At 39.0% G+C, this 14,784-nt stretch overlaps 1 protein-coding gene across 4 annotated transcripts in view; it reads right to left on the reverse strand.

The window, feature by feature from the left end:
* Positions 1–14,784, reverse strand: part of dock8 (dedicator of cytokinesis 8) — a 53,835-nt gene that overhangs the window by 17,918 nt on the left and 21,133 nt on the right. For 3 of the 4 annotated variants that reach the window (XM_005721983.2, XM_013914421.1, XM_013914420.1), the window contains 23 exons: positions 14,148–14,233; positions 13,554–13,620; positions 9,683–9,832; positions 9,145–9,225; positions 8,781–8,943; positions 8,538–8,671; positions 8,142–8,226; positions 7,484–7,646; positions 6,574–6,691; positions 5,779–5,849; positions 5,477–5,621; positions 5,161–5,262; positions 4,945–5,040; positions 4,463–4,697; positions 3,963–4,127; positions 3,652–3,830; positions 3,201–3,293; positions 2,222–2,317; positions 1,566–1,715; positions 1,146–1,259; positions 903–1,058; positions 422–561; positions 53–216 (listed from right to left, as the gene is read on the reverse strand). In XM_005721983.2, the coding sequence (XP_005722040.1) occupies positions 53–216; positions 422–561; positions 903–1,058; positions 1,146–1,259; positions 1,566–1,715; positions 2,222–2,317; positions 3,201–3,293; positions 3,652–3,830; positions 3,963–4,127; positions 4,463–4,697; positions 4,945–5,040; positions 5,161–5,262; positions 5,477–5,621; positions 5,779–5,849; positions 6,574–6,691; positions 7,484–7,646; positions 8,142–8,226; positions 8,538–8,671; positions 8,781–8,943; positions 9,145–9,225; positions 9,683–9,832; positions 13,554–13,620; positions 14,148–14,233 (2,953 nt within the window). The remainder of the gene's footprint in view (positions 1–52; positions 217–421; positions 562–902; positions 1,059–1,145; positions 1,260–1,565; positions 1,716–2,221; positions 2,318–3,200; positions 3,294–3,651; positions 3,831–3,962; positions 4,128–4,462; positions 4,698–4,944; positions 5,041–5,160; positions 5,263–5,476; positions 5,622–5,778; positions 5,850–6,573; positions 6,692–7,483; positions 7,647–8,141; positions 8,227–8,537; positions 8,672–8,780; positions 8,944–9,144; positions 9,226–9,682; positions 9,833–13,553; positions 13,621–14,147; positions 14,234–14,784) is intronic. The other variant, XM_013914415.1, reaches the window with a different exon arrangement.

The following is a 14,784-nucleotide window of genomic DNA, read 5'->3' on the forward strand; positions in this document are numbered from 1 at the left end:
GTGTGTGTGTGTGTGTGTGTGTGTGTGTGTGTGTGTGTGTGTACACACGTACCAGTGAAATCCAGGTAGTTGGTGGATTCTATAATAATCCCTACCAGGGGGAGGTAGAGAGCAGCCACCTTGGCCCTGACTTCAGGTTTGATACAGCGATGGTCAAGATCATGAGCACACAGCAGGCTGTAGATTGCATTGATGGACCTTCTCTGGACCTTTCCCCTGTGAACACGCATGCATACTGTTTCATTTGAATAATATCGCCAATGATTAGTACACAGCTTTCACATGTTTACAGAGGTCGATATTGATTTAATTGATATATTTTACAAAACAAATAAGACAGGAGCTTTTTAGTAAGAATGTAATTAGTCAAGTAAGAAAGCAGGCAGTTTTGAGTAACGTGCAAGTAGCTGTACTTCCATACCCCTCTGACTCCATGTCTAGCGCTGCACTGAGCTCTGTCAGTAACAGACCCGTGAGGTAGTGTTGCTGCTTGAATTCAGGAGAAAGTTCAAACAGAGCCAAGATCCTCTGCTGCTCCTGGAAACTGCATGAGCCAGAACTCTGAAAACATAGATAAAATGAAGGAGTGGCAACAAGATTAGCGTAAAAATGTTTCTTAATGGAAAATAAAGCACTTTTTAAACAGAATTTTTCACTAAAAGAAAACTAACAAACAAAACAAAACTTAATCTTATCTCATCTAGTCAGTTAAATTACTCCCTAAACTCCCGTTCTGTGTTTGTATTTTTCCCAGTCATCTTCTCCTAGATGGCCAGTCCTTACTTTCCTTAACATTTTTGCAGCCACGTTAATATTTCTGTATAAATAAACTCAACTTGGTACAGCGGTAACCCGAGTGTCCAAATAATTCATGTAAAATTTGCACTGGCGAGTGGGCGAACCTGTGAGGAGATGGATGGACACGGTGAGGCGGGTGCGGAGGCAGGGCTGCTGAAGAAGAGGCTCAGGTTGAGATAGTGCTCATGACTGCACAGGATTCGCAGGAACTCTAGACGCATGCTGATCAGCGTCGGCATTGAAACACTCTTAGCCGACATCTAAAAGTGAAAGGGAGCATAAAAGTTTATTTTTCCAGAATCAGCATCTGGAGGGATATAATTATTAACATTAATCTGTTATTTTACCTGATTGCAATAGTTTTTCACTAGGTGGAATACAAATCCTCTGTCCATGAGCGACATCAGGTCATAAAGGAAAAAAGCCAGGCTGATGTTGACTTTCTCTGCTTGCTCTACCTCCTAAAACAACAGTCAACAAACAGCAATCAGGAAGCTGCACCAGATGGATCTTACTGAGTATCTAGCTGTGTAAGCTGTGCTCTCGATTCCACAGAGGCAAATATAATTAGCACTCCCAACTTCCTGTTGTTTGGAGGACATCGACAACATGTACAGTCAGGTTGAAATTGCCTCTCTCAACACAACCCAGGAGGACAGAAGGTACACGAATGCGCTCGGCTGCAGAGTTTGCAGATCGAAGTCAAATTGATTAGGCTCAGAAGCTCTAGATTTATTTTCGTCGTCATCATTACTAACTTTTCTTACCTTTTGTTGTTTGACCAGGATGGTCCCAATCTCAGCTGTAACCACAGAGACAATTGTGGTGATGTCATCTTTAAATCGGTCAGAGAAGCGACTTCTGCGAGGAATATTGTACTTGTCCAGCTGGGACACATGCTGAGCCATGCTTTTCACCTGTTTAAACCATAACACACCCATTGATAATTGTTAAGAAAAGGTGAAAAACGCAATCTTTGATTTTTCTTTTTGTTAAAAAGGTGGCCTGATAGTTAAAGAGGGCAGTGTTTGATTATTTTATCATCAGCTTCTATTTTCAAATCAACAAGCCTATCAAGCCACGCAAAAATCCCTAATTTAATTAAAGTAGGCAATGAGGTTGAGGGCAGAAGCATAAATAAGCAAGACGAATTGAGTGAATGAGCATGAATGTCAGTGATGACACAGCTGAATTGCAAAACAGAAAATAAATTGTCAAGTGTTTTTTGTAATTTATTGCCTCGGGCGCTTTCGAACACCCTCTTAATATTCATACAATACTACCACTATCATTTATCTTTGAAGGTGTTTGGCCATGAGGTCACATTTGCTTGATATGACTCATTTTTATAACTCAGTCTATTTATCATTAACATCTGTGGATGCCTTCCCTCTTGCAGAGAGGTATAAAAATAAACACTGACCAGCAGCTCAAAGAAGAACCAAGCGTATTTGTAGGCATTTTCTCTGCAGACCCCAGTGCTGACAACCATTTGCAGGGCCAGCTCCTCATGAAATTGCTGCAAGAGAAAAAATACAAATGCTTTAATTCACGAGAACCCGTCTTACCCTGATAGCAGGTAGAGAATTTTTTTTAAAGACTGCCTCATAATTGGAGTTCTAATAGATTATCATATTAACATATTGCTGTGAACTGGTTTTAATATGCTGGCTGCTTTGAATAGACACAAAAAAAGCATAAACAGCTCCAATATCAGTGTCACTAGTGTCACACTGCCACCTTGTGGTCATAAGGGTGAACTGGAGGATGAAAGTATTTGTTTAGCTGTGTTACAGGATGTTTGAGATAGAAGTAATGCTGAAATAGAACACAGAAATCAAACACAGCTTTTATGGTATCGTTCCATGTACTGCTACAGAATTATTTTTCAGTCACTGCAGTGTCTCTAACGTATAATAGAGATGACTAACCAGAATTTCTACTTCAAAAACTAAAATAACAAGGCTTTTCATTTATTCTTAATTGAAAGCAATTCAGTTAGACATTAAAACCCATATATGTTTTAGCCTTTATTTACAGCTACATACAATGTTTTTAAAAAGACATTATGTGTTGCCTTGCCCTTGTGTACTGTAACTGTCTTAAATGGAGACTTTAAGTAAGGCTCTAACAATGAATAGCAGTGAAACAAGCCTGCACTGATAAATTCTTCTGTACACAATAAGATTTCACCTTTGATGAAAACAACAGATATCCATCAGTTTAGATAAAGTCAATGTTGATACAAATCATTAAAAGGAAATATGTTACCCAGTTCATACTCATTCCTTGCTGTTTTCTGTATCATTATTTTCCGTCTCTAATTCTTTTATAAAAATGTAATTGCATTGCTACATAATAAAACGGGTCCAAAAAAGTGAAAGAAAGTAAGAACTTTGAACCTTTCTGTTGGATGGCCTGGTGTTTCCTGATGGGTTCTGATGGTTGTTTACGTCTACGTAGGTGGACATGCGGCTGCCTGGGTTGTTGTGGCCCTGGAGACAGTAACACACAAGTTCCATCACATTGGATGTGATGGATGCATTCATTAGAGTGGGTGTCTAGTGGCCTATTACAATAGCTAATGTACTGTGGGGATGAAGAGCAAATGGCTATTTTGTGTGTATGAAGATGCATGCTGGCATATTTACATACTGTACTTTGTGTGTGTGTGTGTGCTCAATTAGGCAAATTCATACAGTACATTAGCCTAGTGCAACATGGACTTAGTAAAACCTTAAAGAGTATGTTAAAATAAAAAAAAGTGGACACAAGCTAAACTAACTTTTCTGTATTTTGCACCAGATCCAGGTTAAGACATGAGAAATCTCAGCTGATGAAGCTGGTCAGTACCTTGGCAGAGAGAATATTTTTGACCTCGTCATCTTCAGCGGAGTTATGCGGTCCTGGGATATCAGGGTTGCTGCTGCTTCTGATCCTGGACTGGAGAAGCATGCTGCCAACGGTGGCAGCCGTGGCCCGACCCATAGTGCTGTATCGGCTCTCTGCTGAAGGTACTGCGCCACCTGTACCTGATCACATGTTCATAGATACAAAAGGAAAAAAGAAACAAAGAAAATTCTTAATACTTGAAACACTCAGAGCAAATATGTTCACAGGAATGACAAAACAAAAGAAATGCATCCTTTTAAATGATGAAGCACCTGGATTCTGCATGTCTCGAGGGGGATCGGGCAGGCGAAACACCCAGTACAGGTAGGTTGCCAAGAGGCTGTTCCTACCCAGCTGGTCCCTGATCAGTTCCTGGCTGTTATGAAGGCTGTTGATGATGGACACCACTGACTCAAAGGCTATCTGTGCCAGATTGGCTGCAGAAAGGAAGCATGGATAAAAAAAAAACAAGTAATTAAATGAGTACAGTGAATAAAAAATAAATCTGATTATTTACCTAATTTAGCTTCAAATCTGATGATTTATGGGATTTTTTTTTTCTTTTGCAGTGTTGGTTAAATAAAAGTACAAATATAAAGTGGTAATCTGTTTTCTGGGGATATATCTTTCACAGTTTTTTCATGGTAGCTCAATAACTAAATTGAGAATATGTTGGGGGAAAAAAATCAACTGGAAAGACATTTTTAAATGTAGCACCACAATCACTGCTATACATCCATTATATACATGATACAATACAGAGTCCACTCACCGGTCTGGCCAGCAATGACCATGGGCTGCATGATGAGAGTGAAGAGTTTATCTAGCACTCGGTGGAGGGAGAGGACCAGAGCCTCTAGACTGGACGAGGACAGGGCTATGATGCTGAGCTTCAGCTCATGCTCCAGCTTGTTCTCTGGAATCTTCTCCTCCCTGATCCGCACAGGGAATGTTACTCCACCTTCCAGTGCATGGCAGAGGGTGAAGAAACGCTCCAGGTGGTTGTCCTGGTAGGGAGAAGGCAGGGTTTGTTAGAACGGGAAGCAGGGAGAGCAAAAGCAACAGAGGAGAGGAGACGGAGAAAGAAACAAATGTACTGCGACAGAGTCGGGACATGCTTCAGGGCGAATGCAACAACAACATGGACACTTGTGGTATGCATGTGTGTACTGATGTATACAGATAGACAGGGTGAGCCAAAAAGACATTCACTGTGTTGCTGTGTTGGTCTGGAGGCATCCAGCCTTCGCTCACCTGTGTGTGCACGGATGACACCGCCTGGATTTCAAGGTTGAAAAGTCCCTTGTGACCCTCCATCCACTTGACTGGAGGGACCTGAAGAGGAAGTTTCTACAAGACACAGGAAATATAAATATGACTTTTGTGCCTGTGTTTGCTACTCTACTTTCATAATAATAATAAATAATAATAAAAAATAGTTTTAATCTTTTAACAGGAGGATGTTTATACCTCAGGCGTGTGTAGAGAGTAGTTGACAGGGAGACGCTCCAAGATGATGGGCAGACAGTACTGACCAGTCTGCAGTCGATCAATATTCAATATGGGCAGCCACTGCATCAGAGGAAAAAAAAGACAAATTCAGCATGTCAGCCGAGCTTCAACGATTTAAAAACGCAGCAGTCAGACACACAAATGTCACAACATATTAAAAGTAAAATGTCTGGCAACACTTTCCTTTGACAATGACAATGACAGCGATTTGCCAGTTGAAACACTAAACAGTCTTTTTCTTTGTTCTTAAGATTTGTGATGTGCAAAAGCTTACAGAGTATCCAATGAGCGTCTCACAGCTGCCGCTCTGGTTCTGTTTCTGCTGACAGCTGATGTGGAAGAACGTGAACAGCAAGTGATGCCTCTCCGTCAGACGTGCTGGAAGAGCAATCTTCACTTCCTCATAGAAGTCTGGAGACCTTACAGATGGGGAAATACGGAGTAACAAGAGGAGGCAACGGGAAGGAAACGAGAAAAACAAAAAGATAAATGAAGTCAAGGTACTCTGATTGTTCAAAATAGATAAAAAGACGCTAACACAGTCCAGTGTAACAAAACACAATAATGTGTCCTTACTTGTTATGGTAGGTAACAGGGGTATAGACTTCACTTAAAAATTCAGGGCCACTCGATTTCCCAAAAATGACCTGAATATAGAGACAAAAGAAGAAAAGAATAAAAAGGTACTTTTAATTTAACATGATAAATTTGAATCCTATGTGTAGACTGTGCTTGACTTGAATGTTCATCTGAACTACTGACCCAAACTGTCAGAGCTTGGGTCAGTAAATAGACAGTGACCAATATATCAGCCGATATTAGCCATCTGCTGAAATGGCAATATCGGCGTTTATACAGGCTGACAGCAGTCAGACTGTACAATACCCCACACAGGATAAATACTGTTTAAAAACACATGAATATATTATTATTACTCCTGCTGCACATTATGTACAAATAAAAATAAAAATCTTGGCATATTTAACTGTATATTGTAACCATCTGTGCAGAATTTTAGCTTTTTTCCTGTACAATATTTATTTATCTATTTTTTTCTACTTTAAAAAACTAATATATCTCTAATTCAACTTTTCTTCCTGTCCCTTGTGCTGCTGGAACAAGTGAATTTCCCCCAGTGTGGGATTAAATAAAGTTTTATGACTATTGAGGTTGCATAGTTTATCCACCAGAGGGCATTTTGCAACTTCCCTGTTGACAAGCAGCTGGGAAATAATTTGTGAGAATAAAACAATTATTAAACTGCACTTTCATATTTTATTTGATTTTTAAAATCACCAAATATCAGTAAAAGTTAAGTTAAATCAGTTTTAGTGTAAAAATGAGTGACAGGTAATGAACAACAGCACTCACACACATAGCCGAGCCAGGATCCTCTCCACTCATAAACTGGATTTTGATGGTAATATTTCTTGCCGATGTCAACCTGTTGACAAAGTTGAGCCTCTGGGGGTAGACATAGAGCAGATTCCTGCACATGCAAAGGGAGAGAAACTGTGTCAGGAACACTGTTGGTTTAGAAAAAACAGTCAAATAAATAAATTATGCTACACTTTATGTAAACCAAAGCAGTTTGATTATTTCTCACTAGATGGCACTGTCTGTACAACAGCTGCAGGGCTGATGCGACAGTAATGTCAGAGAAATGTAAAGCCAACCAGTAATTATCTGTGTTCTTTTGTGGGTTTAATTCAACATTGTAATCTGTTGTGAAACCTGAAATACAGGAAAACACCAAAGATTCCACTGAACACTTGTTTAGAGAACACCAGCATGCAATTACCGAGACTTGTTCATGCATGTTTGTTTTTTTTTAGATTGGGGTACTGAGAAGAATTAAATCCCCATTCTTGACTCTGTACTGTTAACTGACTGATGGTAATTTAGCAGGTGGCCTGGATGGAAATGCCTAAAAATATAAACTACACTAAAAAGGAGAACAATTTCTAATGTCAGCTCTTGAGTGATCTTGTTGAGCGAGAGTTCATGTTGCCTCTGGCCCTTTGTTCGAAATGTGCTGCCTATTTTAACAAAGAAACCCGTTTATATTCTTAGCAAGAATAACTTGTTGTTGGGCTTGTTCGCTTTTCATCCCTTGAAGGTGCAAGGCTTGCATAAGTAGTTTCCTTTTCTCTAAGAAAGCTAAAGTCACAAAAAACATTCAGGACACAGAAACGCAAAGAATAAAATATCCCATAATCTCACATTTAAATGTTTAAGGAGCATGAGTTTATTTGCCAACATAGTGCATACTCCAGCCCACCTGTAGATGTTGTGAGGAACATAAACCTCACTGGAGGGGAACTCCAGCACCTCCTTAATGAGACGAGTGCTTTTCTCAGCCACAGGTTTAAGAGGGATAAGCTCAGTTGACAAACATGATGTTGGTGTATCGTTGACTGGAGACATGTCCAATTTTATGGTACCTAGAAGATGCAAAGGTCAGAGGTCAGTAACCTGCATATGCAATATCCAGAATAAAGCCTATGATATCATTTAATAATATATAAACTGGCACACTGCTTTTTTGTCAAGAGCTGGATGAGAAGTACCACTGGTTTCGGTGTCCTCTTCAGGAAGCAACCGCAAAGCTTAGTAACAAAATATACCGACTTGAAATTTAAAGCATGCTATGAACACACATTTTAGCTCTTTTAAAAAATTATTTGTAAAGTGTGACATCACTGTGCTGTGTTTTTGCAATTTCCTGTACCCAAACGCTCTATATGAATGAAAGTATCAGGCTACAGGTGCTGGTTTAACGGAGTTAAACAGGTGACCTATGTGATTTAAAACTATTGCAGAGGTCCAGGTCTCTCTCTATCCATCTTTCCACCGACAAATTTTATCAATTTTCTCTGCAGCAAAAAAGAAAAAGAAAACATTAACAATAAAAATATACTCATGTAATGAGTGATAACCTGGTATTGTCTTGATTCTCTTCTGTGGTTTCTTCATCTCAGTCAGGGACTTGAGCAAATCCTCATCGCTTAGACGATCTCCTTCCTAAAAAACACAGTGATTTTATTTATTTATTTATTTATTTTAAATGAAAAACCCAGATGACAAGGACCAAATGAACCATTAGAGCAATAAAAAAATATATACAAACATTGGAATATGCATGTAATTTTTCACAGTAATAGCCCTACAGGTTTGAATAATAGAATCTGATGAAACACATAGGATTTTTATCAAAGTCCAAGATGTAAACACAAGCATGTCTGTCTGGGAAACTTTATCTTTATCTGGTATCTCACTGCATTTCAAGCATTTTCACAGATTTATCCATTTCTTTGCTTGGGCAGCAGACAAACCTGTTTGATGAGGGTGGAGATAGTGATGGTGGCAGGCTTGAAGCCAGAAACGTTGCAAAACGGTTCATCGATGGTACTGTAACGTTCAGAGTTCCTCCTAGGGAGTCCTCTCCGGTCAATGCTGCTGGATTTTCCTGAGGGAAAAAAATGTCAAGGGTCAAGTGTGATACTAAGCTTCAAGGACTCTTAGGAAATGCAGTCAAATACAAAGTGATCAGAAGGTAAGATGATCCTAGCACACACCTCCTTTTGTGTTCTCAGAGTCTGTGATGTCACGCTCCAATGTAGCAGAGCTGATCACTTCCATTATATTAACAGTTGCCCAGGCAAATGGCATGCGATAGCGACCCAGCCTCTGGCAGAAACTATCCGCCTGGTTCCGCAGCTTCTCAATTTTGTCCTTGTTCTGACCATAAAGACATAAATAAATAAATAAATAAATAAATAAATAAATAAATAAATAAATAAATAAATAAAGTTAGCCATTTTGAAAAACATCAGCTCCAGAATCGTTTTACATACCCAGCAAGTATTAATAAGAGGCTAAAAGGTAAACCGGAGAGCATTTTTTTGTAAATAATTTGACTGTTTGCTCTGCATTCATTACCTTTCCAGAGTCGCATTCCCTCAGTGTCACGTACGGGTCGACACAGTCACTGATCTCTCCCTGCTGAAGGACCTTTTCAATCTGAAACACGGAAACATTAATTATATCAAGGCCACAACAACAGTTTACGATGAACTGTACAAACTCTATATTACTGCTGACTCTTCTTCAAAACTCCAATGACTCTAACGACACTGCAGAGTCCAATTCATAACTGATAGTGTCCCATTGTGTGTTTTTCTATCCAGGTATGCCTTTACTGCTTTGGTAGTGTGTTTGGTATCTATGTTGTACTGAAAAATAAAGCCACTGCTAATCAGATGCTTTTTAGATGGTATTACATGATAGATCAAAATCTCCATGTTCAAAATTCCCCACATCACTTGCTGAAATGCAGCTAAACTATAACAGAGCCTCCACTGTGTTTTATTAATGCCTTTAAGATTCTATTCATCCGCTGCATAGTATATTTGCTTTTCTTAGGCCTACCATTTCTGCTTTTTTCGTCTCAGTGGATTGCAATAGATTTTCTCATTACCTTGATGACCAGATATATATCTGTGGAAGGGTAGGTGATAGAGAAGATGGCAGATTTGGCTGTCGAGGACGGATCAATGTGGTCAGTGTGATTTTTCAAGAAGTTCTTAAACTGTTCAGAGTTCAGGTCACAGTAGAAATTCTCAGATATCTGCAGGGAAACAGATGAAACATTTTACTTTGGAAAACAGAAAATTGTCTTCTTACCAAAATTAAATCCAGGATTACATTTGTTTTGGTAATCAGGGCATAACAAACTGGAAGGTTTCTGATGAGAGACTGAAAGAATACATTAATCTAGGTGATTAGTTTGATACAAACCAAATGTTCATCTGTTCAGCCCGCTTTGCTGTTTCTCGTCTCACCTCTATAATGACCTCTGTGTAGGAACACAGCCATATGTCCTGATGTGGGCCGGCCTGGTATCTGTCATGTGATCCTATTCACTGGAAAGCCAGTAACTACTCTACCTCATTCTGCTTATCCCACCGGGCCTCCACTACACTGACCACACCAAGAAGCCTCTAGAAAGCCAAACTTGGCCGATAACTAAAATCCTCAAAGCAGCAACTTTATTCAAGATAAGCACAAGAAAATTTTCAATGATGATGACTTCTGGCATACTTCCATGCTTGTGTAACATGCCAAAAGTTCAAAACTCGGCACAGATTCTGAGACGGAAACGACCCAGTTAACTTAAGAAAAAGAAAAAGAGCCACACTCTCCCTCTTACTGAAAAATGACTTCTTGGAATCAGAGAAATAATAATCTTGGTAATCAAAGCCAGCTGACTAAAATATCCTCTGTTCATAAAGAAAAATAAACCAGTCAAAGGACGAGTGTTAAATGAGTCAACATTTTCAGTAAATCATAATAGCATTCATTTGAAAACTTCAAATTTTGATGTAATGAGACACAAGGAATGTAAAAACCTCTTCAACATGATATTTTTAAACCCCAAACACCATGTCCGTGACTGACTGACACACACAAACACTAGCACACACTGTTTCAGGACAGATGATTTTCTGATGGAGAGCACTTGCAAACACCCTGTGCAGCCAATTCAGCAGCTGGACGCTACAATGACTCCTTTTGCAGCTTCATTCAAACACAGATCTGAGTGGCAAAATGTTCAGGCAGACATCTGACAGCCGCTTCCTTTACAAATATTAGACAATATAGCTCCATAAATCCATTAGACTGTTCTTTCAAGGCCTCTGCTTTTCTGAAGTCTTGCCAACTGTGGTTTCATTATTGCGTCCTCCCACTTGGCTCCAGTCAGTCGAGTAAAATGTGGCTTTCCTTGTGTTGCAAAGTAACACCAGGAAAACAAACGAAGAAAAAAATAACTAATGGATATTCCTTTTTGCTAAAAGAACATAATGTTTTGTTTTTTGCCTACTCATAAACCTCTGCTTACATTCATGAATATTGCATCATAAGTAGGCCACTTGTTAGGTCAAATCCCGTGTCTGCACCTTGGCTTATTGACCAGAGAGACTTTGATTTATACGAACATCTGCACAGATGTGAAACAACGAAATGACGTGAACAAAACCAAACAAGGCAACGAGGGATGCGGGAAAACGAAGAACAGCAAGTAAGAAAACAGAAGATAAGACTCTCATAAAGAAAACAACTTGCGCTGAGCACTGCAGAAGAAAGAGAAAAACAAACAAGATAAAGTAAAAGTGAACAGTTCAGAGATTAAAAAAAAAAGAGGCCTTAACAACAACTGACAAAACAAGCTTGACAGTTTCTCCTTCGTTCACAGACGCACTTTGTGTTTACAGTTCAAATTCATGTTTGCAGACACAGTTCATTAACTAGTATCTAGTCAGTGTAATAAGCTGGAAATTATACTAACCTCTGCAAGGATACACTTCAGCTCAGCACATAATAAAAATCAGTCACCTTTAACAAAATGCATGACACTGTCACACTTCAGCGCTGCTCTTAAAGTCTTCCAACAGAACCAAAAACAACCCTTGTTTATGTCATATTAGTACGTTTCATTACAAGAAATATTTCACTGATTCTGACCCAAGACCAGGTTAGATATGGCCCAGTTTTGAAAATTGTGATGTATTAAATTGCCCTATCTCACCCAACAGAGTATCTTAGAGCCATTAGTCCTCCAGGCAAGCCAGAGTAAATCAGGGCAGCACAGATGAGAGGGCAAACCCAGTGGCTAAAACCTCGTCTTATGTGAGAGATCCACGAGCACTTAATCCTTCCAACCCCTACTATTATCCAGCTGTGTAAATCCACAGAAAACAAACAAACAGCCACAGCTCAGAAATGCTTTACTGCAAAAATAATGTGCAGTATTAGTAGATACAAGGCCAAACATGACGACCCCCGAGGCTATAAATTTCTGAGGATGATGAGACATAAAACCTTACAGATTACAGTGATCCCTTACTACACAGCAGAGCTGACTTTCCAAAGCCACTACAAGACTGCGCCAGATCAACAAGATGCAAATAACATGCAAAAGCTACCTTTAAAACTGTGATTTTTATTAAGTATACAATACTTGTAACTACTGGTTTTTGATATTCAGTCTTGTCCAGCTTGTAACTCATTATAAAATACACAGCAAGTATCCAAACCATGTGACTATCTATCAGTGTTGAGGATTGATATGTGACCAGTAATGTTTTATTAAACATTAGCAGGATTGTTATGGTGGTTGTTTGTCGTGTGATATCAAACAGTCCCCAGCAGTGTGCTCAGTTACATTAACAGTCTCTAATTTTATGGTAGTTTCTTTATTAATGGAAAGAGACAGAATATCAACCAAAAACCCAGAAAAAAAACCCCACATTACATAAAAGTATAATACGTATCAACTTATATTATCAATTATTAATTGAATAGCATGAGTAGCTATTGAGCATTGAGTGAAACAAGTATTTGATGCCCAAGCAAAACACGACTTATTTTACAGTAAGCTGTAAGATATTTCTTAAAGTAGGTCACCAGGTGTGCACTCAGGAGTGATACTGGACCACTCCTCTTACAGTTTCCTGGTTTTCTCCAAACACAGCAGTTTGAGCTGATGCCAAAGAACTCTAGCACAGTTCAGAAGGCCTATACATGTACGAGCCTTCATGAGCAGAGGAACCTTGCAAGTGCTACAAGATTTCAATAGATTACGCTGTAGTTTGTTATCTGTGGTGTTCATGGTGCCTTCAGACCATTAACACGCAAGGAGCGTGTTTTGGCAGTTTTGGCAGATCCACCATCTTTCTCATCATTACCCTGTGAGGAAAGATTTATATTTCTTCCCTTTCTGAATTGTCGCACCACGAGTTGTCACCTTCTCACCAAGCTTCTTGTTGACAGCCTCATAGTCCATTCCAGCTTTGTGAAGGTCTACAGTCTTGTCCTTGACATCCTTTGACATTTCTTTGGTCTTGCCCAATCGTGATGGAGAGGTTGGAATGGACGAAGCTCATTTTGTGGACAGGTGTGCTTTATACATATAACAAGCAATAGATGTAATGGACTGGTTGACTGTGGGAGCAGAATTCTGTCAAGGTGGGGTTTTTGGTTGATATTCAGTTTCTCTCCGCTAAAATGAAACTATCATAAAAATGAGAGACTATTAATTTCTTTTAAAGTGACCAAACTTACATATTCAGCCAGGGATAAAATAATTATTTCTCCCAGCTGTGTGAGAAAATGCTAAAATACACAGCAAGTATGCAAACAAGCAGAGAGTCCCAAGACTGAGGAAAGTGTTTTTTACTGTTATTCTTTGTTGCTTATCACACACACACACACACACACACACACACACACAATTTTGTATAACATTTAAAAAAAAAAAGTGAATTTGACAGTGAAAAAAGTTTGCTCACCTTTTTCTTCTCTTTCAGATCATACAGTGCCATGGTGGCAAATATGGGTTCAATTTCTATTTCAAACCTAAAAGGCCACACAAAGGAAAATTAGATTAGGAGTTTTATCGCAGGAGAAGATGCAAATCCTGAATACAAATCCTCATTTTTTTTTCCTCAATTAGCTTTCCATCAGTTTTTGATTCTACTGATTTTTCAGGAATTTTAATTCCTGTTAGACACAAATTAGTTAGAGGAAGTGATGATGCGCTTGAACTGAGGGTTAAAAGGATTAGAAAAGTGGCCAAAGCATTGCAAGCAGTTCAACTCAAATATTTGGCAACTGTACAAATTATACAAGGATGACGAAGATCAAGACTGTAATGCAGGAAAAGTGCATTTGCATGTGTTCGAATGAAAGAAGGAGCAAAAGAGACAGAATCCCACAGAGAAAGGGAGGGACGGAGAGTTTCTGGAAAACAACCACTGCCGAACAACACTCCTCCACCCTCACATAATCCTCCATCCATCACTTAAACAACTACTCAGCTATGCAGCTGTTTAAACTACAAGACTATTCTCCCTACTACAGTATAATGAAAACGTATGACATACTTTATAGACTGGCATCTGATCATAACGCGCTCTCCAATGTGTTCTCTGGGGCAGTCGGGAACAGGACGGATTTCCACAGTATCTTCCTGTAAGATATTTACAGAAATATGTTTAAAAAAATAAAGATTTAACTAAGCACAGATGCTTGTGGATGGAGAAGAAGCGAAATTAAGAATACAAGGCATGTCCACACAGGAAGCGATCTGCAGCAATATAGCAACCAGAGACCATAGAAAGTCAGTGATATTTGTGAACTTTAAGCAACTACAGGCAACTTCCCGGATAAACTCTTCTCAACCTCGAGACGAGCAACTAAAGTTATTACCAATGAGATTGCAGGATACACTGATCATCATGAATCCAGGTAGTAAATACATTAGAGAGTTACCTAGGCAACAGAGAACTGGAAAGTCCCCAAGCTCATTGCATATTGCTCCCTGTGTGGGCACCTAAGGTTTCAGATGTGTATTTAATATATTATGAAAAACGAGAAAGGGCTGCAACTCTTATTAGTTTCATTATAGATTATTTGTAGCTGGCAGTCTATAAAATCTTAGTGAAAATGTGCATTACAATTTTCCAGTCACAATTTTATTAGTTTTTGTATCATTTATGAATTTGTGTAGTCAAAAAAAAA

The sequence above is a fragment of the Pundamilia nyererei genome, unplaced genomic scaffold, assembly GCF_000239375.1.
Source record: "Pundamilia nyererei isolate P.nyererei 1_Seehausen unplaced genomic scaffold, PunNye1.0 scaffold00006, whole genome shotgun sequence".
Lineage (NCBI taxonomy): Eukaryota > Metazoa > Chordata > Actinopteri > Cichliformes > Cichlidae > Pundamilia > Pundamilia nyererei.